Consider the following 24,858-nt stretch of genomic DNA (forward strand, 5'->3'; position numbering starts at 1 on the left):
ATTTTAGCTCAATATTATACATCAGAGAACCTTCATTATTTGATGCTTCATTTTTTCAGTTCTTACTGAATAAACTTCACATCCTTGCAGAGTCTCATTTCTGTCTTTCATCCTCCTCCTTTAAGGATCACAGCAAAACAGACGCACAGAAATATTCACCATTTGTTTTGTCCCATCCACACATTATTAACAAATATTTGAACGTCATAAAAACACACACACAGAATAATCTTGTCAAAGAGAGAATTATCGCTCCCTGGTCCTCAAACACAGGGCCGATCTCTCAGCGTGAGAACACGGAGAAGAGTTAAACAGAGTTTCAAAAGCCTGGCCTGAGGCCTATTTTCATATCTTAAGAATTCACAAAAAGATTGATGAAAAATGGATGCAAATGATCCAGAGAGAGGTGGTGGGGGATTAGAGAACGAGCCAACATCAAGCTTCTCAGAACTCTCACATCTGAAGACCCTGATCTGCAGAACGACTCCGCTTCTATGACTGCCACCGAACAGTGAGCTCCGTTTACTCGGTCGCCGCCTCAAGGTGACTTTTACATCTTTGTAAAAGGTTTACAGAGGCGCCATGAAAAAACACAGGCGTCCCCATGTTAGTTTCTGCTTATCACATGAAGAGCAGTTGAATGTCTGCCTTGGTATCTTACATATTTCCATAAAATGGACTTAATGATTCACAGTGGAGGAAAAGTTTTTATCCTATGGTCAGTGGATTTTAATAGCAACGTCCTTTGATACTCCAAGGGCACTTTGAGCCGATCACCTCAAATCTGACTCAAGCGGAGAAATTATCACCTTTATACTCGAATGATTTATCCAATTAAATGACTTAGAAGCAGAACGAGAAGAAATATTCTGAAAAGAGGTGCAAAGAACCTCCAGACTCACAATAGCTTCACTGTCGACAAGAGACAAGTCTGCTGTCTTCTAATGCAGTCGCCTTTGACTTAAAGGGCACTTGAGTTAACAATTACATATCAGGCATCTCTTTAAATAGCATTCTCTCAGTTCAACTTTGAATGTGGAAAAGTTGAATAAAAATACAAAACTAAAAAGAAGTGTTCTTCGATAAAGACGCAGCCTTGGAAGCAGAGCAGAAGAAGCAGCTGTAAGGGAAGGATATCTTTGCTCTGATTGTCAGTATCTGTCTGCTTCTGTCACCCTAATAAGAACATCATGGTCACAGTGTGATGGCTGATAGCAGGGCTGCTTGATTAAAAACAGGCCGTGTTTTTCGCTCAGATCTGAGCTTCATTTCCTTCCAAAGGGAGCAGCAGAAGAGCTTGACACAAACGACATGTCCAAACAACCTGAGAGAGGCAGACAAGACAAATGAACGGGCGATGACATTGTGGCGCTCCTTTGGGCTTTAACAAATGGCTCCTCATATGCCTCCCAGCCGTGGCATATGTCGGCACCGTGTTTAAATGAGTGCTTCGGATATGACGAGAGTTCAATATCTAATGAAAGAAGAACCTTGTTCTCTTATTATAGCCCCCACGCCTGACACTTAACATCGTATAATGTATTGGAAACTGCTGCAGAACACAAATACACACTTATTAAAAGCGAGTTTTAAAAAAGGCATTTGATAGACTCAACAGTGGCTGTTCCTTTAATGTGTGCTGGGGTCATTTTCTCTGTACACAGGAGAGAGGAGGCACTTAATTAACAGGCCTACAACAACTCCAATCAATAGTTACAGTTTACAGCGAGCTCCAGCAGAGTCACAAAACAGCCTGCAACTTAAGACCTTTTATGATTTCTCTCTCACTTTTATAATGAGCCAAAATAGGAACATTAGTTAAGCCTGCCAACACTGTAACATCCAATCATTACTCATGATGCATTAACATTCAACACCTGTCTGGCCAAATGTGTAAAAAGTTAAAGAAAAAAATCAAGAGCATTTGAGGAAACTAACATCTCCACTAATAGCCCTTTTTACGCCTCAGGAATATCCGATTAACAGCGAACCCGACTGCACGGCCATTATGGTGAGAGATGTAATCTGTCATTCTGAGATCATGTCTTGCTTTTGACCTTCAACACATCACACGGTATCAGATAGGCTGAGAAAATATAAAGAGTGGTATGTCAGCTCCCACATGGCCTCATCTATCAATCTGTTCATATGCTGCTTCTACATACTTGTTTTAAAGTCAGAACCTCTGAAACGAGGTTGATAAATGAGCATTAATGCTTCAAAGGGAAATATTTACTTTCATGAAGTAGACATGGCTGGATTTTAAATCTCTCTGGGAAGTGTGGCATCAAGGGCACAGCTAAATGGTACTGTGAAATTCCTGGGATAGAACATAACATGGACTGGAGATAAAAATCATAATCAACAGCGAGGGGTTTTTTTTGCTTTTACTTCGTGGAAACACTTAAAGGCTCAGAATAAAAGGTGAGATTGAATAACATTTGATTGAATGAAAAATCAACTTGAGCTTGCGTAGCGCTTTTCTAGTCTTCAGACTACTCAAAGCACTTTAAGACCACACGTCACACCTACTGATCAACACACTGATGGCAGTGGTTGCTATGTAAAGTGACCATCAGAAGTAACTAGTTCCAGTCATACACATTCATACGCCACCAACAAACCAGCGGGAGCAAGACCCATCGGACATGTTGCTGCAGGAGCTGGGGATCAAACCCCGAACTTCTGGTTCAAAGAAGACCGACTTTTCCAACTGAGCCATAGCCGCCCCATTTTACTTGAACCGTGTTGGGTTCATGTAGATTTTCTGTTAAAGCCTGTGGAGCAGCTGCATGTTCACTGTTACTCTATATCAGTAACTAAATGCATCATGATTATAAACATTGCACTGTTTTCTGTGTGAAACGTTACAGCTCTCTCAACCTCCAGAAAAACATCTCAGTTGTGATTGTTCCCTTTGACAGTTTCTACCACCTTTTTGAAAAAGAAAGTTACAGTTGTCAAAACTGATGCATCAAATTGACTTATAAAGAGTCTTTAACCATATGCACCAATGCACATCTAAAAATACATCGTACATCGCTGCACAACATATTGCCATGCCAGAAACTTAAAGCATAATTATGCTAAATAAACAGCTTGTTGTTTGTACATCTTTATGGACGATATGTAGGTGGTGTGATGTACATAATTTCCATTCAATCTTGTTAAACAGACAGTCTGTTAAATATAGATATATGCTTGGAAGAAGAGCCTTTAGGTTATTAATATAGCTTTAAAACATGAGTTAACTTCCAATAACTGCAGACCCTGTTTGTGTGAGTGACATCCTCGGTTTGTGCAAATATGACGGTGAGGTACCTGGAGTAGTTGAAAAGGCGGCTGTCCCACAGGCTGTGCTGCCCTCTGGGCAGAGCGTGGAAGAAACACGAGTCGGAGCCGTCAAAGGCGTTCAGGCCGTCCTCAGTGTTCTTGGAGGCGTGGCTGTGAACGACGTCCAGCAGCACCACGATGCCCATTGAGTGAGCCACGTCTATCAGCTGCTTCAGCTCCTCAGGGGTACCGTACCGACTAGAAACACAAACACATGTGTACACATTTCTAAAAGGTTCACCATGTCTTGATCACTAAAAAGTTAAAGCATCATCTGAGTATTTTTAGTCTTAATAACAATATTTTCGAATCCTGTAAAACGTTTCACATGTCTGATGACTCATCCTGCACTTGTTGGTGTTTACTAATTTTTGTCCAATTAGAAAGCTTAGTTGAAGCTAATGATCCAATCAAATTCAAGTCAACTTTATTTATAAAGCACTTTTCAGCAACATGGCAATTCAAAGTTCTTCACACGAGGCATCAAATGTATCATGACAAAGGGAAAAGACATTGAAATAGAAAATGTAAAAAAAAAATCCCAACATTATGTCCCGCCTCCTGTCTTGTGATTGGTTCTATCCCGTTTTAGTTAGAAATACGTCACAGCGTGGCTGTTACATAGTCTTGAAGTTGTGTTTCATGGGGACTTTAATATGTTTGTCCTTCCTGGGTCATTTGTGTAAAGTTCATCCACTCCTCTAAAGTCCTTCATATTATGTGAAGGGTAATAAAAAGGTCAATGCCTGCAAACCTCCATTATAGACACACATATTTTAACCACACACTTCTCATAAAGCCATATGACGTCCTGTCTGTCCTTACAGCTATCATAACATCAACTTCCTTGCAAAACAGAACACATAGTGACAGTATTCCCCCGCTCCCTGCTACTCCAGCGCTCAGGTTTTAAATGACACTGAGAGATCAATCATGGGTGAAATTACACTATATACATTACACTTTGGGTTTCTGCTCCACTATGTGCAAGGAAGGGGGAATTTTTGAGAGAAGATAAATACTAAGACTAGCCCATCTTTATCTACAACTCCCTCCACTCTCCGGATTTACAGCAAATGGATTTACAGGGAGATTATTGCCGGTGTCAGACTTTTCTAACCTTGATTTGAGGTGAATTTTTATGACACGGGAAGTTGCTCAGTTAGATTCTTCTCTATAACTGTTTTAGTATTTCTCAGGGGCAGGTGCTGTTAGTGGCAGGGTAAGTGGTAAAACGGACATGTGAAACACTGCAAATAACAAAACATGCACCCCGAATGTATAATCGCCAAGATTTTAGTCCTGGATACTTTGGCAACACTGTTGGGGCTGTTGATTTGAACAAAAGAAAGAAAAGACAAACACAGAGCCAAGAGCTGTCTTGGAAAAGGTGTTTGATGGATTTGGAAACACATCTTGAGCTGCTGGAAACATAGCCGAGCCAAACTCTTCAATGTTTTAAAGCCAAGCTAGACAATCTTTGTTCTAATAAAAAAGAGCCTTAAAGATGTCTTTAACACACTTGATGCAAACGCACACTGGTTTTGGTCTTCCCCACCATGCACAGTATGTGAAGCATCGATTCCTCCGGGTCAATTTATTCCAGGAACAGAATGGACACTTCTACTACTACTAACAATGTAAGTAACTGCACATACAGGTTATTACAGTATGCAAATAAACGGAATAACTAATGCAGGAAACACATTCTCTATAAAAAGCATAAAGATGGGGGAGGGGGTATATAATGAAAACCACTGAGATAATCACTAATGCTTTACAGGTTTTTTATCAAACATGACAACTCTGCAATCTAGCGTGAAACAATACATAAATCATACTGATATTGATGTGCATTTACCTTGAAGCAGCAAAGAAACTAGTAATCTGATATCCAAAGCTTGCATAGTAGGCATGCTCCATGATAGCCATCAGCTGGATACAGTTGTAACCTGGGTAACAGAGGATAGAGAGCAGGAAATACAACATGAAGGGGACAAACTCAAATAACAAGGTAAGAGTGAAAATGATTATTGGGAAACTAAGAAGTGCAGATGACTTTAAAGCATAAACCACATTATCTTTAAATACATTACTGTTCTAGTGTGTTCACATTCAGTTGGTACAGGTAGTATCTACAAACATTAAGACTTTTTGACCCCTGTCAGTCAGGCTGCGTATTTGAGCTCCAGGCGTTTCCTTTCTGACACGAGGCTCTGGAGCCGTAAAGACAAGCCGTGGATACAGGAAAACACCAGCTATCAGAGTCAGGAGGTCATGCACGGCATTTCAAAAGGACCTACAAAAACTGCTTCTATGAATAAGAGAACAACAGGCTTTTAAAGTGCCACTGAGCACTCTAGAGGGACGCCCCGCGGTTTCTCGCTGTTGTGTGGAGCACATTTGTTTATTTATATCGCTGCTTCTTTCACGCTAGAAAGAGAAAAAAATATTTGGCTTCTGAGGGAGTGTGACAAAGCACTAGGGTGAGGGGAGGTTTGTCTTTTTTGTATTTATATATAAACTATCTCCACTGTCAGGGAAATGAAATGGCAGGCAAAGGCAGGCGTCACTAGAGACGCTGGAGTTTAGCCTCCCAGAGAATCCTATTGAGCCGACTCCCTCAGCTGCTGCAGGTGATTCTTTGACAGCGTTTACTCTTTCCATCCAAACAGGATGACACAAGGAGGGAAACAGCATTTATCAGATCGCTGCTGGTTTGCTGTGCCAGTCATATCCGAGACTTTTCATAATGTCAGAGCAGCAGGCTCCATTTGAATGCAAAATCACACCACAACTCGGAAGAAGAATTACAAAGCAAGGCAGGCATCTGAACTGTAGGGTGAACGTCTCATTTGAACCGGGCTCTTTATCACAAGTCCAGTTATTGTGAAAATGAATCAGACATCCCAGTTAATGAGTTGCACGTGTAATGAGAGCAGTAGGAGAAAGGAGGAGGGAGAGAAAGCACAGGGATATTTCTTACAGGTACAATTAATCTTTCTCTGTGGAGGATGAAGGGAGAGGCGATGTATCATTTGTAATATTTTGTTCAGAATCTATTGTTGAATAAAATGCATCCTGAAACATTTTGTCTTCAAATAAAATGGTTACAAAAAATGTAATTTTTTTCCCAGGCCATCAAAACAGCACTCGAAGTGTAATCCTTACTCAGTCTGTACTACTGTGGTCGAGAACGGACCATGGCGGTATCCATGACGATTCTGAGGAAAAATATACTTCTCTTTTATTCTACTGTGAAGTAAAAATACAATATGTGCTGTGTCCACAGGGAGTCTGATATTGTCGACCACAAAGCCAATGTTATTCTCATATTTAATATTCTTGGCAAAATACCATTATGATTTAAAATTAATTGGTTAATGTTTTAAGTTTTATTCAGCGTTTAAATCATCCCTGAGCAGTCACTTGATCATGCTGGGTAAAAAAATCTACTTTAAATACTTGTTGACAAAACAAATGGCGGCACTAACGCTGATCCTTGCATTGTGATGCAAATGCAGTCTGCAGGATTTTTTGATATTTTCAAAAGCAGCTGGTATTTTATGTGTGAATATAAAGTTTCTATAAAGAAATGTTTCTTGTTTGTTTGTATAGCGCCGAGCATGAAGAGACAGTAAAAAACAACCAATCTGCTGATCTTATATGTAACAGCAGGGTGTTCCACAGTCTTGCAGCTACAGACCGTTTCCCTGAAGAAGTTTTGATTTTCTGAGAGTGGGATGGTTAGAACTCCTTGATCTGATTCTCTGAGGGCCTCGCTGTACTGTATGGTAATAAGAACTCTGTGATGCTCAAAAATAAAAAAATATCATATAAGAAAACAAGGTAAACATGAAGCACAATGTCACATGTGACTACAACAAGGAGTCCTCTTTAAAAACTGCTTCAGATCCAGTTTGAGCTGTGCAGGTAAGGCATTTCACATTTGGACCCCTGACCAAAAAATCTGCTTGCAAGAGTGACGATTTAGATCATTTGTAATACTCTTTTTTCGAGAATGCATAAATGTACGCATGTATGTGTAGGATGAAATGGTAACAAGCCAAAATGTACGGAAGATGTCTTCCTGCTCACCATTTTCATGTTCTTCTCGAATTTTAAATACTTAAAAATAGAAATGTAAATAAATGAAAATGACTCAACTAAATGTGATAATGTATCATGATAACAAATCTTAAAGTCCCTTTAATGTTTCACTTTGTAAAAGTCTGTGTGCTCTTTCTTTTAGTGAATGATATGAGGTGCAGGGAGAAAGCTTGTGTCCTCTAGTCTGAGGAACGATCATGCAAATACAAACAAGTTGTCACTTCTGGAGCCTTAACTGCTGTGTGCTGTGTGACTGGTGCTGTGGAGCCCTCCTTACAAAACACAGCTCGATCCCTGCAGGTCATGCCAGTAAACAGGATGTTGACTTGCTGATGTGCTTTTGTGCAGAGGGAGTGTGACAGGTCTGCCACTGAAAATAGAGCTGCTGGAGGAAGAGCGGCTCTCCAAGCAGCACGGCATGTCTGCTGGGTTATGGACCAGGGCTGACGGAGATGGCACAGGACACTGGCGGCTATAAAAACATGAATCTCAAACCCCTCAGCTATTGTTTTTCCAGCGCCCATTGTTGGCTCTGATCTGATGTGTAGAGTGTCGTACAAACACCACCTTAGAGATTTATTTCCTGTCTGAATTTGACTGGAATGGATTTCAAATGTTTTCAAGTTGAGTCAACAAGAGTCTGACTGACACTTGAAATAAGAAGACCACCTCAGGGTGACTGCACTTTCTACTGTCCTGGGAACTTAAAACAGACCAAATAATGAAAAAGACACCCGAATGGAAGAGAGTAAACTTGGTCCTGTATCTTACCCAGGTCTTTAATGCGAGGCAGAACGTTGGTTGTGAAGTTGGTGTACGAGGCGATCTTCCCCTCGGGTGAAGCGATGCCCACGTGGGCCTCATATATTCGCAGGCTCGTCGGCTTCTTGGGCCGAGGATGGATTTGCTGAAGAGAAAACCAAAATTGGGCATAAAATGATGAGGACCTAGCACTTCTTTCTAAAAATGACTAAAAATAGCGTACATTTGGAAAGTAATTATGAAGCAAAAGGTCAAAGACACTGTGGGCTCTCTGCGTCTCTGCAGCAATATTACCATAGAGGCTGAAAACGGTTCTGTACATGTTAAATATTAAAGGATCCATGATTCACGCTGTCTGTGTTACACAACGGGAGAGAGATTTATTTTACACATAGAACTCATTTCCTGATGGCTGCCCAGCAGGCCCTCTGAACCCTCCATTTGAAGTACATGATTCAGCCACTTGTAAATAAAGCGCATATACCACCAGTAAGAGGGTTCCTCTAATTAAAATGGTGCCAAATTACAAACGCTAAAGAAAGCAAGGTGGTCGTTAACAGCCTCTTATTGTTTTGCTTGTGTGCACTTATGTGCTCAGGACGTCAAGTGGTATTAAGACACATTCAGAGCCTCTCAAATCAGCAGAACGGAGCAGCCACATTACGAGTGTCCACAATGGCTGCAGATCTGACATGTATGACTGATTTCAAATGGAACTGTACTGAGAGTTTAACACTGCAGAGAACATTAGCTTAATTACACTTCCTTCAATTTTGATGAAAGAAATTGATGAGAAAAAAAAAAAAAGAGAAATAAACCAGTGTCTCTGCACTACTATTCATCATATCCTGCATTTACTCTGAAATTCACTTTTTGAACTATTCTTTACCAGATTTTAAATTATTGTTTAATCATGAGGGACAAAGTAAACACAAAACAAATAAAATGGTCTAGACACTGGGAGAGTTTTACCACGATGACTTACACTGTATGGCTGAGGAGGGTCCCAGTGAACCCACTCGTAGATGACAGATTTCTCTTCCCTGTTCACATATTTTGCCCAGGGTGAAATCCGGTACAGCCGCTCCCCGGTATTGGTGTGAATGACCACCTGGGAATTGAGACAAATGAGTGTTATGTTACAGCAAGGGCATTTAAACAATGGCAAAGACAGGGGACAGTTAAATGACACAAAAGGTAATTTACATAAGCTGAGACGAAGGGGACACACACTTTGTGCAAAAGGGGGCAGAGGATATGGTCACCATGATTCATAACATACAGAAGGGAGGTGAAACACATCATAAAATGCCAAAGGAAGTGAAAAGAAAAAGTGAAAACATAGTTTTAAAACACGGAAGATAAGAAATATAAGAAGACAGAGGATGCTTTAAGGTCCTCTGTGAGCCCTCTGTGTTTCCGTCCCTGGATGTATGTGAATTTAAAGTCAGCATTTATTTACATCTTCCAGCCATGAAATGCTTACATCATAAAACTGTGCAGTTACACGCCATCCATTATTCAGAAAAAAAATTGTGCAGATAGCTTTGCCGATAGAGCAAACATTTTTCAATGTGTCACATGAAAACCGCCCCCACTCCAATGCAAAACTCACATCCTTTTTAATACTATACTGGGCTCCCAGAGAGCACTGAAGACATAGACCAGGGGAGAAAAAAGCTGCTGTATTGACCAGAATACTTGTCGGGGACTCTTGATTCAATGCTAATAGTGCTGTGTTTTACTCTACTGAGCATAACTGTTGATTTTAACACAGCGGCTCACTGGCCCGTCTTCAGAGGGGATTTGAGCCAGGGAGCAATTTAGAAAACTAGGAAATCTAAATCATTATCCTTTGCCTCTCATCTATTATGTCTACAATTGAGGATTGGAAGGGGGTCAAATAAGTATAGTTTAGAAATCCAACTGAAGAGTTACTGTGCCTCCATCATCCAAATAAGAAAGGAGAAAGCCAGCGTGAGAGCGAGAAAAGCCACCAAGAAATCGATCCTGTAGTGTTACCCGCAGTGCGTGTTCGCCCTGTTTTGTCCCCTGCAGAAACGAGCATTAGAACCCAACTAATTCTGGCCACTGTTGTGAAGTAATGACTGTTCCAATGCCACCTGCCTGTGAGACGTTGGCCAGACCCCCCTCTGGGGTTTTTTCATTATGGCCAGGCCACCTGAGGGTGAGCTGCCTGGCTCCTCTTATGACATGCTTCACAGTTTATAGGATTAGGAGAAGATAGTTGGATAAATGGACTGGCATAAAGTCTAACAGAGCTGGTCCTTCAGACAAATTGGCCAACATTAGGCACATTAAAGAAAAATCAGACTGCTGGCCAGGCTGAGGGGATGCATGAGCGGGAAAAACAACTAAGAACCAGGCATTATGAGGGAAGTTAGGTGTGGATGACAAAGAGGTTTTTAAAATCACTTAGATGATACTTTAGTTCACTTCTCCAAAGTCTTTCAAACTCTCACATTAAGAGTTCATTGTACAAACTGTATCTACAAAAGAACTCTGCTTGTGTATGGAGACAAATTGGGCCCTGAACAAAGGGGATGGGAGGGCAAGCTGCTCTACACGAGAGCGATTGGAGCCGGGCTTGCGCCTCCACGAGGGAGTGCTGTGGAACTAATTCTAAAGTGGAGCTCACAGCAAGACAGCCATTCACAGGCAGCAGGGGTGCACAAGGAAAGGCCAGGTGCCAGCGTTTCCATCTGCTTCTTATCGTCCTTAGACTGACCTCTGCTGACAATGGGAGCCGGGCAGCCTGTCCAGGGCGCAGGAGTGTGCCAGCGATGACCCGGTCCCAAGGAGAGTGGCTCCATGATGCCATCCATTCCACGCCTGGCATCTCATTTCAGGATTATTTCTCATCCTCACTGCTTGCTTCCGAGGAAATGCATAATGGGAGGTGCGTCTTTTGCATTTAACCCTGATGAATTATTTACTACAGCTAAAAACGATCTGACTATACCCACTGAGGGGTGAGCTTTGCACAGAAAAATACAACAAAATGTCTTGAGGGAAACTTGCCATAGACACAAAAGCCCTTTGTTGGACTCCTCAGGTGTAGCTACCTTCCACTGTGCAGATTGTGTACATACAGTAATCTCCCTCCTGTGTACTGTGAGTGTGACATGTTGATGGCAACATGCCAGGTTTCTACTTGGTTCATAAGACACCACACATGACAGGGAATCTCCCCGGTGCATTACAGTGACAAGTCCTCGCAACACCTTGGCAAGAAGACACCTGCTGAGAGTGTGAAAACAGGTATGAAGATGTGGTGTTCTCTACCTTGAGCTTGGTGTTATGATCCACAGCTGGAGACTTGTCAGGCTTTGGAGGCAGAACCAGTTCCCATTTGCCAAATTCTTTCTTTGTGTAGGGGTGGGCGAATTTGTCCCAACCATCTATGAGGGAACACAGAGGGGATTTAAACAGATCAAATTAATTAGTTTACAACTAAAAGGCAAACATCAGTTCTCGCGAGTGGTATCCTGATCCAAGAGAGACGCATGATAATAGATATCTATGACAGAGCAGCACAAATCAGGTAGCAATTCTTTCTGTTCCTTTAAAATCCAATACCATGCACACATACACTACATAAAGTGATCACATAGCTAAGGAGAGGGGGAAGAATCACGGAAAACATATAATTAAATGAGCAGAAACATTTTCCTGTGTGCCATATGACTTCTCAGATGTCTGTTGTTAACAAAAGTGAGGTCATGATCTCCTGGTAGAAAATCACCGTTGTAAACAATTAGCTCTTGTCTTCTGCTAATGTGCAAATTAGCCGCTAACAGTTTTCTACGTTCTATGCGGTCCTAAACAAGGCATATTGTTTCCACAACTGTGCACAGCGGGAAGTACAGCAGCAGCGGAGCAGCAAGACATTAGAAATCTAAAGTCTATGTTCAATTATTTTCATTATATTACACGATTTAAAGCTCCTGTGAAGAGTTTTAAACTGGTTATAAAACAGACTGAGATTAATATGACTGGCTCTTTATGACCTAAAAAAAAGCAAATGAGACCATCAGCAAAAATATTAACTATTTCTTTAGAGTTATTATTAACAGCTAAAACGATGGGGTAGGTATCATCAGACTAATATAATGTGTTACCACTGTGCCTCATGCAGTTTGTAGTTGATAGTCAACAATGTGGCACTTGCTTTAGTATCCCCCGTATCCTCCTGTGGTCACCGAGGGTCTTTATTTTTTCAAACTTTACTCATTTTGTCCCTCTCTCTCCTTTTCATCTAAAAACCTCTTAGGTCATTTTTCTTTGTTGTTTGTGTACTCCACTCTCCTCTATCCTGTGACTTTTCTAACAGTGAGTACAGCAGCAGACTCCATCATCTCAAAGAAAAACTGATAAAATACCTCTTCACCGCTCATTGAATTATCTCTGAGGGAACAGCAGAGACACATTACATTCATAATCTGCCGATACCGCAAAACCAATTGTCATTGACTGACAGGAATATATCAGGACACAAAACATCTATTATAAAGCAACCACCTTGGCACGTCAATTTAGGACGTTGTTTTCATTCAGTAATCCATATCTGCTTGCTATTCATGAGCCAAAACAACGGCAGGATGGAAAATGAATCACAGGAGATGCTCCAGGAGTGACCGGGCACAACACCAGCACTTTTTACATGCAGGCCAAGTCATATTTTTTTCACAATTTATTTATCTCCCTTCTCTTAAACTCCTCAGAAAAAAAAAAACAGCGCATTATGCATCCAACCTGCACCATATTCATGACTAGGGCTGCTGGGCTGTTTCCACATTTACTATGAAATTGAAATCAAATAATATGACTGAGCCGTGTCAAAATGTAATCTCTCACAGAATTGAATGTTGGAATTGAGCTGCTGCCCAAGGTCCTGGAAGATAATTAAAAAAGGAAGAGGAGAAATATAGAAAGGCAGGAACCGAGCTAACAAGCACAAAAAATGTGGAGGGACAATAAACAAATTGACAAATATCCGGTTTGGCACACAGAATCAATCTGAGGGTATCACTATTAGCATTTGCTTCCCTTTATCATAACCTGCAGGGTTCAGACTGGCATAGAGCGAAGTGTCTGTGCTGTTGTGTGGGCATGGGCCATGGTATTTAAGTGAATTCTTTCACCATCCTTCTTTTTATCCCTTCTCTATTATATTCTTTTTGTTTGTCCATTGAGACTTATCAATTACTTCTGGCATGTGTAAACGAGCTCAATGCATTCATATATTTGATAAAGGACGGAGAAAATGTTCCAAAAGAAAGATAATGACACCGAGAGCTTGTATTACCATGCATATCTATTTGATAGATGAAAGCGAGTCTCAGTTAATCTTGTTAATGATGACAAAAATAAATAACTTTGCCACATTCTCACATCCCACATTCACTGAAAATAACACTCAAAAGACTATTAACCTGAAATTACTTTCAAAGTTGAGACTGCAGGGAACGGAGATTTCAGTGCAAACACAGAGGTTGCACTCTCTCAACAACTTCGCAGGCGATGATGAAATAACCAGCTACTAAAATATTAACAAACACTCCCACATTCAAAAGAAGCCCCCTCAGTATGCAAGTTTATCCTGCGTAATCAATATTTTCCACATTTCCTACTCCCAGGTTGGTTGATCAAAAGGGCTGATACCCTAGTAGTGCGGGTCTCTCTGCTTTTCCTAATTTTTGGCCTTTTTGTGTTCAAGGGTGCAGAAATATCAAATTTCTTATTTAATGCACCATGAAGATATGCAACCTTTCTGTTCATACTGAAATCTCTCTTTCTTCTCTGGTCCAGACAGTGGATTTAAATAAGTGTTAATGTTTCATTTCCTTTTAAGTAATCCGATTTCTTATTTCAAATTGATTGTATTAAACTGGAGTGTAGCATATCCGCTTATTCAAAAAATATAGAGGACTCCTGGTGAGCCTTAGATACTGCAGGATTCTTTTCGTAAAAGACCCATTCTTTTTTAAACAACCAATTCATAAGAATATACAATATCTACAAGATTACAGTGCCAACTATCAGCTTTAATTTCAGGCTTTTCACATCCATATTGGGAATCACAGAACATGTGTGGTTAAAAACAGAGCAGTAATCAAACCCAGTGAAAGCCTTGGTGAAACTTGGTAACACAATGCTGGCATGTTGTTCAGGAGCTGACAGTTCTCCTCAGGGTACTTACTGAAGTCACCGGTGAGAAAGAGGGCCTCTGCAGCCGGAGCCCACTCCTGGAAAAAGAGGCTGTTGTCAGGCCGTCGCTGCACACCGAAGTTCTGGTAGCTGCGTGTAAACCGCTCAAAGCCTCCCTCTGCCTCCTCCAGCTGGAGAAGCTGCTTCTGTAGCAGCTCATACCTTCAATCCACAGGAAACACACACAGGACTGTATGAGTTCAATGAAACTTCCACTGCTGGGTAGATACATACAGTGTTAATGCAGGGTTTTTTTTTGTGTCAACTCCGAAAGCACCAAGCTGTCTCCTCTGAGTCTACTTGACTCTTCTCCAATTCCCAGAATGTTCATGTTGGCAATCCTTGAGAACATCAGTTGCACTCAAGTCTGTGTTTATCATGTAAAATGGACAGTAAAAGTAGAAAATCAGTGCAAAAGTTCATCCAGTTTTCTGTCTTAGTGTCCAAGAATTGAGGATCTGCAACAATTGACAACCTGATGTTGCTTAATTCTTGTGGTAAAATATTCCCATATTGTATAACATGGTGGCACATGATGTTTCTGATCTCCTCAATACCCCATGGGGGGGTGTACATACAGTATGTTGACACATATACAACTAACATATGACTATTATCTTACATTGAATAATTCAACACCTTCAAGAATAATTTGAGATCAATGTTACAGGTTAAATATTTGCGTTTGTGTCTGACACTTTTCCGTTGTCTGTAATAATTTATGATTTCCAAAATATATTGCAGCACATGCCATGAAGCATTATATATTTCTTCATGTCAGTGTTGCCATGCTAACGTTATCTTTTTCAGGTTTTACCTCAGGAAGCAAACCTCCCTCATTTCCTGAAGAATTTGTGACTTCAGGCATATCCTAAGAGATAAACCTCTGTCTGTAACTTTGGACTGGGAAGGATAGGCTAACTACTTTGCAATTTATCTCACTTAAGTTCCTGCAGCCAGCTGGTGTCCATATCAGATCCCCCTGAAACAGAAAGTCTCTTTCAGCCAGCAGAGTTAAGTGCACTCTCCCCTATAGCCCTGAAGCCAAGCTCAGACCAGCCTGTGAATGCCCGGGGGCGAGTGATGATGGGCTGAAGTAACAGTGCGATTTCTCAGCAGCTGCTCCCTGTGTTGAGAAGAGTGGAGGCAGACAGAGCTTGCCAAATGTAAACCTTTAAAGTCCAACCAATGCTGCCACATGCCTGCTTTGCCACTTTGTCACCATTTCAAGAATATGCTGAAAGGAAGGACAAAAGGATGATTCACACAAGGCAAAACCTCTACTGCCACAGCATTAATAAGCACGAAAGTCATGCCTATGATTATAACAAATGAGTTCCAGAAGGTTGGACCAGTGGGAATAGAGAGCCAAAATCCTGTATGGATGCAGTATTCACTGCACATCTCCGTTGTCTGTTTCCACTCGAGGAGGAGAGAACAGGCCACACATCACAAATGAACTGCGCCACAATTCATTTCACAAGTCACTAGCAGCGTTCAAGCTATAGTTAGAATCAAAACTTGGATTTATTTTCATTTTATTTATAATCAGGCCAAAACTGTCCTCTATGCCCTAATCTACATATTTTATTCTGATGAGGTTGTCACTCTTCCTCTCCTTCATCCTTGTACAGGTGCCACATCCTCATACCTTGTCCCCTGTTTTTCTACGCTCAAAATTCTGAAGTTTATTACAATATCCAGCACATGACTCCATATGGTATCCATAGGCAACATTTACCCTGAAAACTCTCCCATCAAACTGCAAAGAGCAGAGTGTGACCATTTCATCACATATGGCAAGTCTTTTTTTTTTCTCCAGCGCTGGCCCTGAATTCCTAATGAAGGCAAGTCAATGCTCCTTTTATAGCTGTTGTCGTCCTTTCTTCAGTTGAGCTGTTCACATTCCTCTGTAGATTTAAATATACTTTGAAGCCATGAGCGCAGTTTCACTAGGCAAAAACATTTAATTATCATTTTTTCTATCCAAGCTTAAATAATGGCCAAATGTTACACTTTACACGTATGCCAAACAAATTAAATACTAATAAGTACAAGTGTGTCCCACTTCATACACAGTCTCTATGTGGCTTGAATACAACAACTAGAGAAGTATTGATCTCGGATTGATAGAAGTGCTCCTATCTAACGGTGAAAAGCATCTTACAGTGAATACCAATTACTCCAACTCTTTCAAGACCACCTTGAATTCATTTCAGGCACCTAAAAACCACTTTGATGTGTAAACCAACAACCAAAACACATGAAAAGTTTGCCAAATGATTGTTGTTTAAACAGGACCTAAGATGAGCGCATACACAATGGATCTGTTCATTCAACTACCATCTTTCTTTTGGCACAAATATTTGTACTATTCTAAAACCTGTCGGGCCCAATGGCATTTCAGTACATTAGTACCCACTCCCTATATGAAAACAATTACTTTAATTTAGAATTACTTCAACTGTACAAAAGACAGGCCTTCCACCCCAGCTCGGGGTCCAGAGTCGTGGAGAGACAAGAAAGTGCAGATGCGAAATGAAAACAGGACATTTGATCATGAAGCCTGTTGTTGCTCTGATTATCTCAGGATTAATCCATCTTTAAATCCCAGGCAATGCTTTAGGGAGTGTCCGCCCTGTGATCGACAGGCTTGTCACCATTGTAATTTCCAATAAGGTTTGACATGTTCAGTTAGTAATCTACCCATTACTTCTCCAAATATGGTCAGAAAAAAAAAAAAACATGACAGTGACGGGCCAGCAGGCAAAACTAACCCTAACCCCCTAACCCTTTGGATGTGTAAAACACACTGAGCGCCTCTGTAGATCTGAAGAGAACTGTCGAGCGTGCTGATAATTAGCTGTGTGGCTTTGTCACTACATGCTTCACCTATTAGAACTGTTACCTACTTTAATTACTATAGCAGCTTAATGAAAGTAACAACATTAAAACATTAGTAAGAGGAATTACGAAACAAGAGAGACTGATCACCATTTCTCAAGAAAACTAAGCTTTATTTCAGCTTCACCTGGAAACACCGCTGCTCATTGTCAGGTAGTGCACGACAAGAGACACGACTAATCCCTGCAGCCAGAAATTACAAAAGAGTTTTGTCCTGTCTCGTATTTGGTGGTAATAGAGCAGCAGGAGATTATAGATGTGAGTCACAGATTACAGTCCTGGCTCTCTTATCTCTCGGTTTGGGTAACTGTTCTTTATCTACAAAGATACTGGGGGGAAATATCATACTGCACAACTGAGACATTAAACCCACCGATATTATTGCTCACAGCAACATTGTAAGTGACAGACATCAACAAACTCTCAAATCCCTGAATCGGTTCAGTGTCAGACGTATTTTTAGCTCTTCTAAAACTCTCAAGTTTACACAGCATGTAGTTTTTAATGTTCCATAGAACGACAAGTTGTTCTGCAGTTTTCGGAGGGCTGCAAATTGGATAATGTTTATCCACTGTTGTTTTATTCACAACTTCATAAATGGAAATGTTCTGCTCATACTAAAGACTCAGGCTGTGACTATGAAGGCCCTTAAAGTGGGAGCTGTGGAGAAGTCAATGGTAAAAGATAAGACGAAGGCTCAGGAGGCACAAGAGAAAGCTTATCAGTTGGCCATAGATCTTCTGAGAATCAAAGCAAGGGTTTGAGGGGTGCTTGAGAAGGTGTGTCAGTAAAGATATCATTGATGAGAAAGATGAGGCTCAGAGGGAGCTCGAGAAAGCGGACCAGCTGGGGGACACTCTCCTGTATAAGAGGTGTGAGACTCAGAAACAGCTGGAGAAACAGGACTTTGGCTCGGATGCACGGTGAGAAGCTGGAGGAGATTGATCATCTGCAGAAACAGGAGGGTAAGATCTTCGTCTGTAAGCCAGAGGGGGTCCAACAAATGCTGGACTTAAGGGTCAAAGAAGCAAAGCACCATCCCGCTTATATGCTGCATGATGCAAGAAGAAATTTTTAATGGAAAAGTTCTTCCCATACCTGCTCCTTCAGTGGAAACTCGTAGCAATGACATCCTAGGCTCCCTTGATCTTTTGCAAATTACTTGTAAGTCAAACAGGCTACTGTTTTTGCATAAAGGCCTCCAATTTTGGCTAATTCACTGTAAAACATCTTTGAAAAGAATGTTAACATTCTAATCAATGTCACTGATCGACTCCTGCCTCACATGTCCATTTCACTACATTTTTTGGTGGATCCACATTTTGCCACCAGTAGTTGTACCTCCAGCTGACATTTTTCCTCCACAGCCAAACAACTTGCATAAACTATGTAGCAACAAACTTTGGATTTATACAGAGTTGTTGTGGTAAACACAAGTTTGCTCAACATAGTCAGGATGGTTTCAGCCAATACCTCTGTCTGCCAGTCTAACGTTAGCCAAACTGGAATTCCTTCCTTTTTGGATACAACATTTATATTCTCAAAAGTGTTTGTTTTGTGACGCCAAAATCTCTAAGTGGCTTCAGGATAATCGAAGTCTTCAGTGTTCTCATGATGCTGACATTATTGAAAAGATAAACAACACCTGTATGCAGTTTCTTAACATCTGAGAGGATGGGAGGAAGAGAAAAGACAGACTGGTTCCTTTCTATATTGTCTGTTGGGGGGGGGGGGGGAACCCTGCTTTGAGTCTTTAAACACAGCTATATGTACAGAACACTCAAAAGTGAAACTGCGATATCTTTTGTTTCTGAGACGCATATTGCAATATGAGAAAATACAAGAAGTTATTCCAAACAAATGCAGTGAGTTTCTGCAAGCTTAAATATAGGTAATTAATATTTGAATGTTACATTCATAATTTAATTATGAACTATAAGTCTATTTGCATGTTAAGCCTGCACTATATTAGAAAAAGAAAATGTGATGTGCAGTACTATTTTTTCATTATTGTGATAATATGAAATGTGAAACTATTAAATAATCTATATTAGCTTTAGCTATTTGCTAAATGTTTCCGGTGAATCCACAGTAAATCAAGGTTGTTGTTTTTTTTTTTATCTCTAAATTTGTAACAATTACTCTGAGGGTATCTGACAGCTCGCCTGAGTTTCCTTTGACTGCATGAAAATGGTGTGAGAGCATGTCAAAAAAGCTCATTTTGCGATCATGAAATTGTGATATATTGTGCAGCCCTAACATAAAGTGTTAAGATGATGCTGACAATAGAACATTTGTAACAAGTAGCTCTTATTTCACAACATATCTTTTCTAATTTACAGTCACAGTTTGAAACCTTCAGTCATGCTTATCATCTATTTTTCCAATATTCTCCCCATGGAGAAGCTGAACTGTGCAACCTGTTCTTACACTCACTTTTAGACAATCAGGCGTCTAAATTTAGAGTGAGTGTTCAGGTCTGATGCTTTGTCTATGACTGACAGTGACAGCTGAAGCACAGAGGTGTCAGGACAGTCTGCATCAGCCTGAAGAAACACAAGTAGGAAAAATCTTCTTGTCTGCTGATTTCAGAAAGTATAAGCCTTAAGGGCTTCAATACAGACCGACGGCAAGGTGACTTTCAAATAATGTCATTAATGTCCTTCTTTGACAAAGTGCCTTAATGAGGCTGAAGAGGGAACTGAGCTGTTGCAGAGGTTGATTGATGAAAGCTACAAATCTCTACTAACCTCATGTTGAACCTCAAGCAAGGTGATGAGGAATAAATGCTGCAAAAGCCCCTTTTAAACAATGCAAATCAACATGCAGAAATCTGATTCAGTCACTTGAATAGCTCATATTAACCGAAGAAATGTAAGATTCCTTTTAAAACTTCGTCTTAAATTCCTGTATATCAGCTCAGTTTTCAGTCAGAGCACACCCATCGGTTATCATCACTTCAAAGTCAATAATCATTTTGGCTCAAATATATTGCATCACCATCACAAGCGTAAGAGTCAGACTTTCTGCTGTATTTTCACTTTGAAATGAGTTGTGATGACATACTCAAATCTTTGCAAAAACTCTTTGCCTTAATAAGCAGCAGTCCCAATGCTCCCCACTTTCATTTGGTCCAATTTAGGAGATTCATGGTGCCATGAGCCGCAAAAACCGAGCAGCTCTTCCTGCAGACTTTCGCAACAGGAAGGGTAAATAATGAAGCATGTCAACAGAGCACTGCTCACTGGGGCTGTAACCTGCGAACGGTATCAACGGTTGTTTTCGCAATCAATCGGAAACCAGCATCCTGATTAAAAAAATAAGCCGCCTGCAACCACAGAATTACTCATTAAAAATGGGATACCTGCTAAATCTGCTGCAATGATTTTAACTGTCTGTGCAGAGCAGCAGTATCTGGTGTGAAGCAAAGTTCAGCAGACCTGATATGTGGGCAGCCTTGAGCTTTAACATGGCAGGGGAATCTGAAGAACCAGTCAGTATGGTCATAGGTCTATTTCTGATAAGCCATCTGAATTCTTGGCAGCATGCAGCTCTGCATGGAGACTCAGCGTGACACCCTCAGCCTGAGAAAGCTCCTGATTTTTGTGCCTGTGTTCATGATGTGCTGTTTGGACTGTGGGCCTGAGAACGCCAGGAGCTTATCAAGAATTAACCTTCACGCAGCAGTGATCCTATATGTAAAATAATCTATGTGCAACTTTCATCACCCAGGCTGGTGTTTGAGGGTGGCGTAGGGCTCCATGAAGCCTAACAATACCAAGCTGTGTCTGAGATGGAACTGACACGCTCATCTCTCTGTAAAGCTGGAGCCGTGCTAACATGCCTCAAATACAAAGCAGGTGGTCCCTTACCTGCCACATTAGAGACACGATCTGACACAGTCATGAAAATGGATTAAACTATACGGCCCCTAAGCAGAGTTTTTAAGACCTAGTTTCTGTGTCGACCCAACCCTGAACAGATACCGTAGAAATGTGAGCTTTAGATCATTATCATTGCCTGCTTGTAACTAAAAACCATTACACTCCGTTTTTTTGAAAAGGAATTCCAGTGGGTAGAGATAATTTCACGAGGTGAGGAGCAAGCAAAATAATAAACTCTAATTTTGTGCGCCAGACCGTCTGATCTAGAAATGAGCCAACAGGATACTTTCAAAGAAAAATAAATGATTATGAAATCAGCCTCATGTTACTAACTGTGAACACTCAGTGCTCAGTCATTAAGCTTCAGTAATTTCCCTCAGACATTTTCATCCAGCTTGTTTTCAGGTTAAAATCAAAGCTCACAACTAAAGGACACAAGTGAAAACAAATAAGCATACAGATGTTTTTTTTTCAAAAGTGTGTGAAACTTCACAGTCTATTGACTTAAGGGGAAAGTACGTTTACTTTCGGAGGGTAGTTTAAGGTTAATGCATGAAAGGACATTGGACGTTGGTTCACTTAAGCTCTTTTGTATTTAAAAAGGTGGGTTTCAGTGTTTTCAAGAAGCATTATTAACTCCATGTTCAATGCTATTTCCTCAATATTAACTGTATTATTCTATGTATTACTTTGGCATCTGTAAACAGTCACTGAAATGAAGTTATAGCTAAAAGGTCAGACAGGAAGAATTTAATGTGCATGCAGAATCTTTTGTTTATTTATCATACAATTATGCATTATTCTTTCCCAGGCATGCTCACTCAGATTTCCGGGCTGTATCAGCTGTTCACATCTGTCCAATTACACTGCAACACACACACTCACTGTTAGCCTATCATATTGCTGCACACTTCTTTAATACTCATTTTTTTTCTTTTCCTCAAGTTCACTGGTAAGCAGTTCCATTCCTATTATAACCCAGGCTCTGCAGCTTTGTGAGCTACATAAGCTACGTCATTTTATCCGCCACAGCTGGGGGGGGGGGGGGGGGGGGGGGGGGGTATTTACTGCTGCTAAGGGCAGATGCTTGGATTACAGAATCTCTCCGTTGAGTCCAGAGCCTAAAGAGGATTGAATCAGCATTTGAAAAGACTGTCTTATTTTGCACTTGCACTGAGCAAAGCTGGAGCATGGCAGGCCGTAAATAAATCAAATCATCTAGAAATATTTTCATACTCGTTCGTAAAGTATGTTTGTGGAGGTATTCTCTTCTCCCTAAAAAAAACAAACAAACATGTGATCATAATAGCAAAAACACTGAATTCAGCATGTTCTATAACAATCAGTGCTTTTGATGCCTTCATAGACGCTCAGGAGGTTGAGAGGCCACTTGCTTGTTTCTTTACAGGTGCTCACTGCTCAGCTGATTATTTTATAGTTTGGATTCCTTGAGAGGTCATTGTTCTAACGGTTTGGAAAATCAGTTGAATCATCTACAAGGTCCCCTCCTCTCGAGTACAGAATTAAAACCAGGAGAAAAAGAAGTCACGTCAGGAATCCCTAATGCTCCAGGTTTGGAGCTGTGAGCTGAGCTGCCTCGTACTTTAGCTCACCAGTTAACAAAGTATGTTAAATGTATCATGGATTAGCAAATGTATAATAGATTAGCTCTTTCTGTAAGAATGTTCTCCATATATTTTTATCACATGTTTGCATTTTACTGTATATTGGAGGCCTTTTCAGGGACAGGCATTAGAAATAGCTATGAAAACTGTTGTTCAGTTCTCCATGTATATACTGCATCTGTCCCTTTATTCATCTATAGCTCTAAAAATCAGGCCAAGAATGTACAGTAAAGGAAAAAATCTATATAGTGTATAAATCACTTTGCAGTCAAGATAAATTTAGAGTAGATTTCGGTGCTTTAAGAATCTGTGTGGATTTTACTGACAATAACTTCAAAGTCAAAAGTAGTTGTTAAGATGTCTTATCAAGAACAAGGCTGTTATATTATTGATCACAACTCTCCATTTAGATTTGTTTACTCAACTTAAATGTTTGACTCAATTAAGAAGATGCATGAAGCGGATGTATTCTAGACGAACAAGTCATATCAAGCTTGTAAATCTAGTTCTATGTGGATTTTGATATCATCTCCAAGACGCGTTAGAAGCTGCAGAAAGACTGTGAATGGAATTTGTGACGGACATAATCCTACATTTATAAATTCACCCACACACATAAACAGACAAAATCAACTACTGAAGACTTCCAGCCTAATAATTAATTTGCTGGGAGGAAAAAAAAAAACATGCAGCATATGAGAACAGCAGAAAGTTAATGAAGTATTATTTGGCAGAGCCTTTTTCATATCCCCCCCCTCCTCCTCCTTAAACGATTCAGCTATGATGAAGTGGACAAAACACATTTAAATATATTTTAGACTAACTGATGTCTCGATGATAACCAGACACAATTAAAAGACTCTTCAGCAAGTAAAGAAGATAATGAGGACAAAGACCCTGTTGTGATAGGAAGTGAGATTCAGACACCACCTCACTACGCAACGTGCACGTCACCTGACCCGACTCCTGCGTAGCTGTCAAACACGGGAAGTTGAGGGACGACTTTGCCTTCTTCAGCAACTTGTCACATGAAATGAGCTTATCTATCAGCTGTTCATTTTAATTTTGCATGAGCTGAACATCGTCTAAACGCTTGTTAAGTCAGCAGCAGCCGAATACAGGGGGGAGAACCAGAAAGCTGCTGTGCGCGTCAGTGGAGAAAAGCACCTCTAGTGCGACCTCTGTCCATTCAAAATGTCAAACCTGACTGCAGAAGGTTACTCTCAAGTGTCGCAAACACTGCTGTTTATCTGTTTAGTTGTGTGTTTACATGACAAGACACGAAGCCAGCGCTAAGCTTCCACATGGACTCATTTTTGGCAGCGAAATGCGCACAAAAAACCGCCGTTTTACTTGCGTTTTACCTCCTCTTGAAGTCCTTCTCGTAGGTTTTTAGGTGAGGATCCATTTGGAGTAGGCAGCTGAACTCAGGAATTGCAACATTATCCTCCGGGTCTGCCATGGTTCATCCAGACCAAGCCAATCGAACACGGACTTGCTGCTGACAGTGACAGAGGCAGAGGACGGTCATGTAGAGTACGAGATTTTTTTGGTTGTTTTTTTTTTAATACCCGGAGACATCAGTGAGTAAGTCGGCTTTCTGCCAAGCCCATCCCACCCCCCCCAAAATGCTGTTTTAGCGGGTCAGATATATGAGCACCGTGCATGCTGTGATGTGATGCGGACATTGTTACTTTAAGATGACAGCACAGGGAGCACATGGCGCGTCAGAGGAAGAGGACTCTTATTTGTAGGCTGCGGGTTTGTGTGGCTTTTGTTGCTATAAAAAGGTTATCCACCTTGTAAAAAAAAGAAATATGGAATTCAGATATTATATGCAATCAAAATATTATCTGAATAGAAACTACACTTTCCTTTCTGTTAGATAGCTTTCTCTCTACAGATGATTGAATGGTCTGATTTTGCAACTGACCCTACCCTGAGGAAACTTGCAACACTCATCAGGTACAGTTCTAACATGTACAAATATAGACTTGATAACAGTTTTA

General features: G+C 40.7%; 1 protein-coding gene across 1 annotated transcript in view; it reads right to left on the reverse strand.

Annotated features, from left to right (window-relative positions):
* gbe1b (glucan (1,4-alpha-), branching enzyme 1b) overlaps nt 1–24,413 on the reverse strand; it is a 72,807-nt gene extending 48,394 nt beyond the window's left edge. The window contains exons 1-7 of the mRNA XM_020646310.3: nt 24,214–24,413; nt 14,429–14,598; nt 11,512–11,627; nt 9,191–9,316; nt 8,215–8,350; nt 5,195–5,285; nt 3,322–3,531 (exon numbers count right to left, since the gene is read on the reverse strand). Of these exons, the coding sequence (XP_020501966.2) occupies nt 3,322–3,531; nt 5,195–5,285; nt 8,215–8,350; nt 9,191–9,316; nt 11,512–11,627; nt 14,429–14,598; nt 24,214–24,311 (947 nt within the window). The 5' untranslated portion in view covers nt 24,312–24,413. The remainder of the gene's footprint in view (nt 1–3,321; nt 3,532–5,194; nt 5,286–8,214; nt 8,351–9,190; nt 9,317–11,511; nt 11,628–14,428; nt 14,599–24,213) is intronic.
* Nucleotides 24,414–24,858: the final 445 nt, after the last annotated feature.

The sequence above is a fragment of the Labrus bergylta genome, chromosome 11, assembly GCF_963930695.1.
Source record: "Labrus bergylta chromosome 11, fLabBer1.1, whole genome shotgun sequence".
Taxonomy (NCBI): Eukaryota; Metazoa; Chordata; class Actinopteri; order Labriformes; family Labridae; genus Labrus; species Labrus bergylta.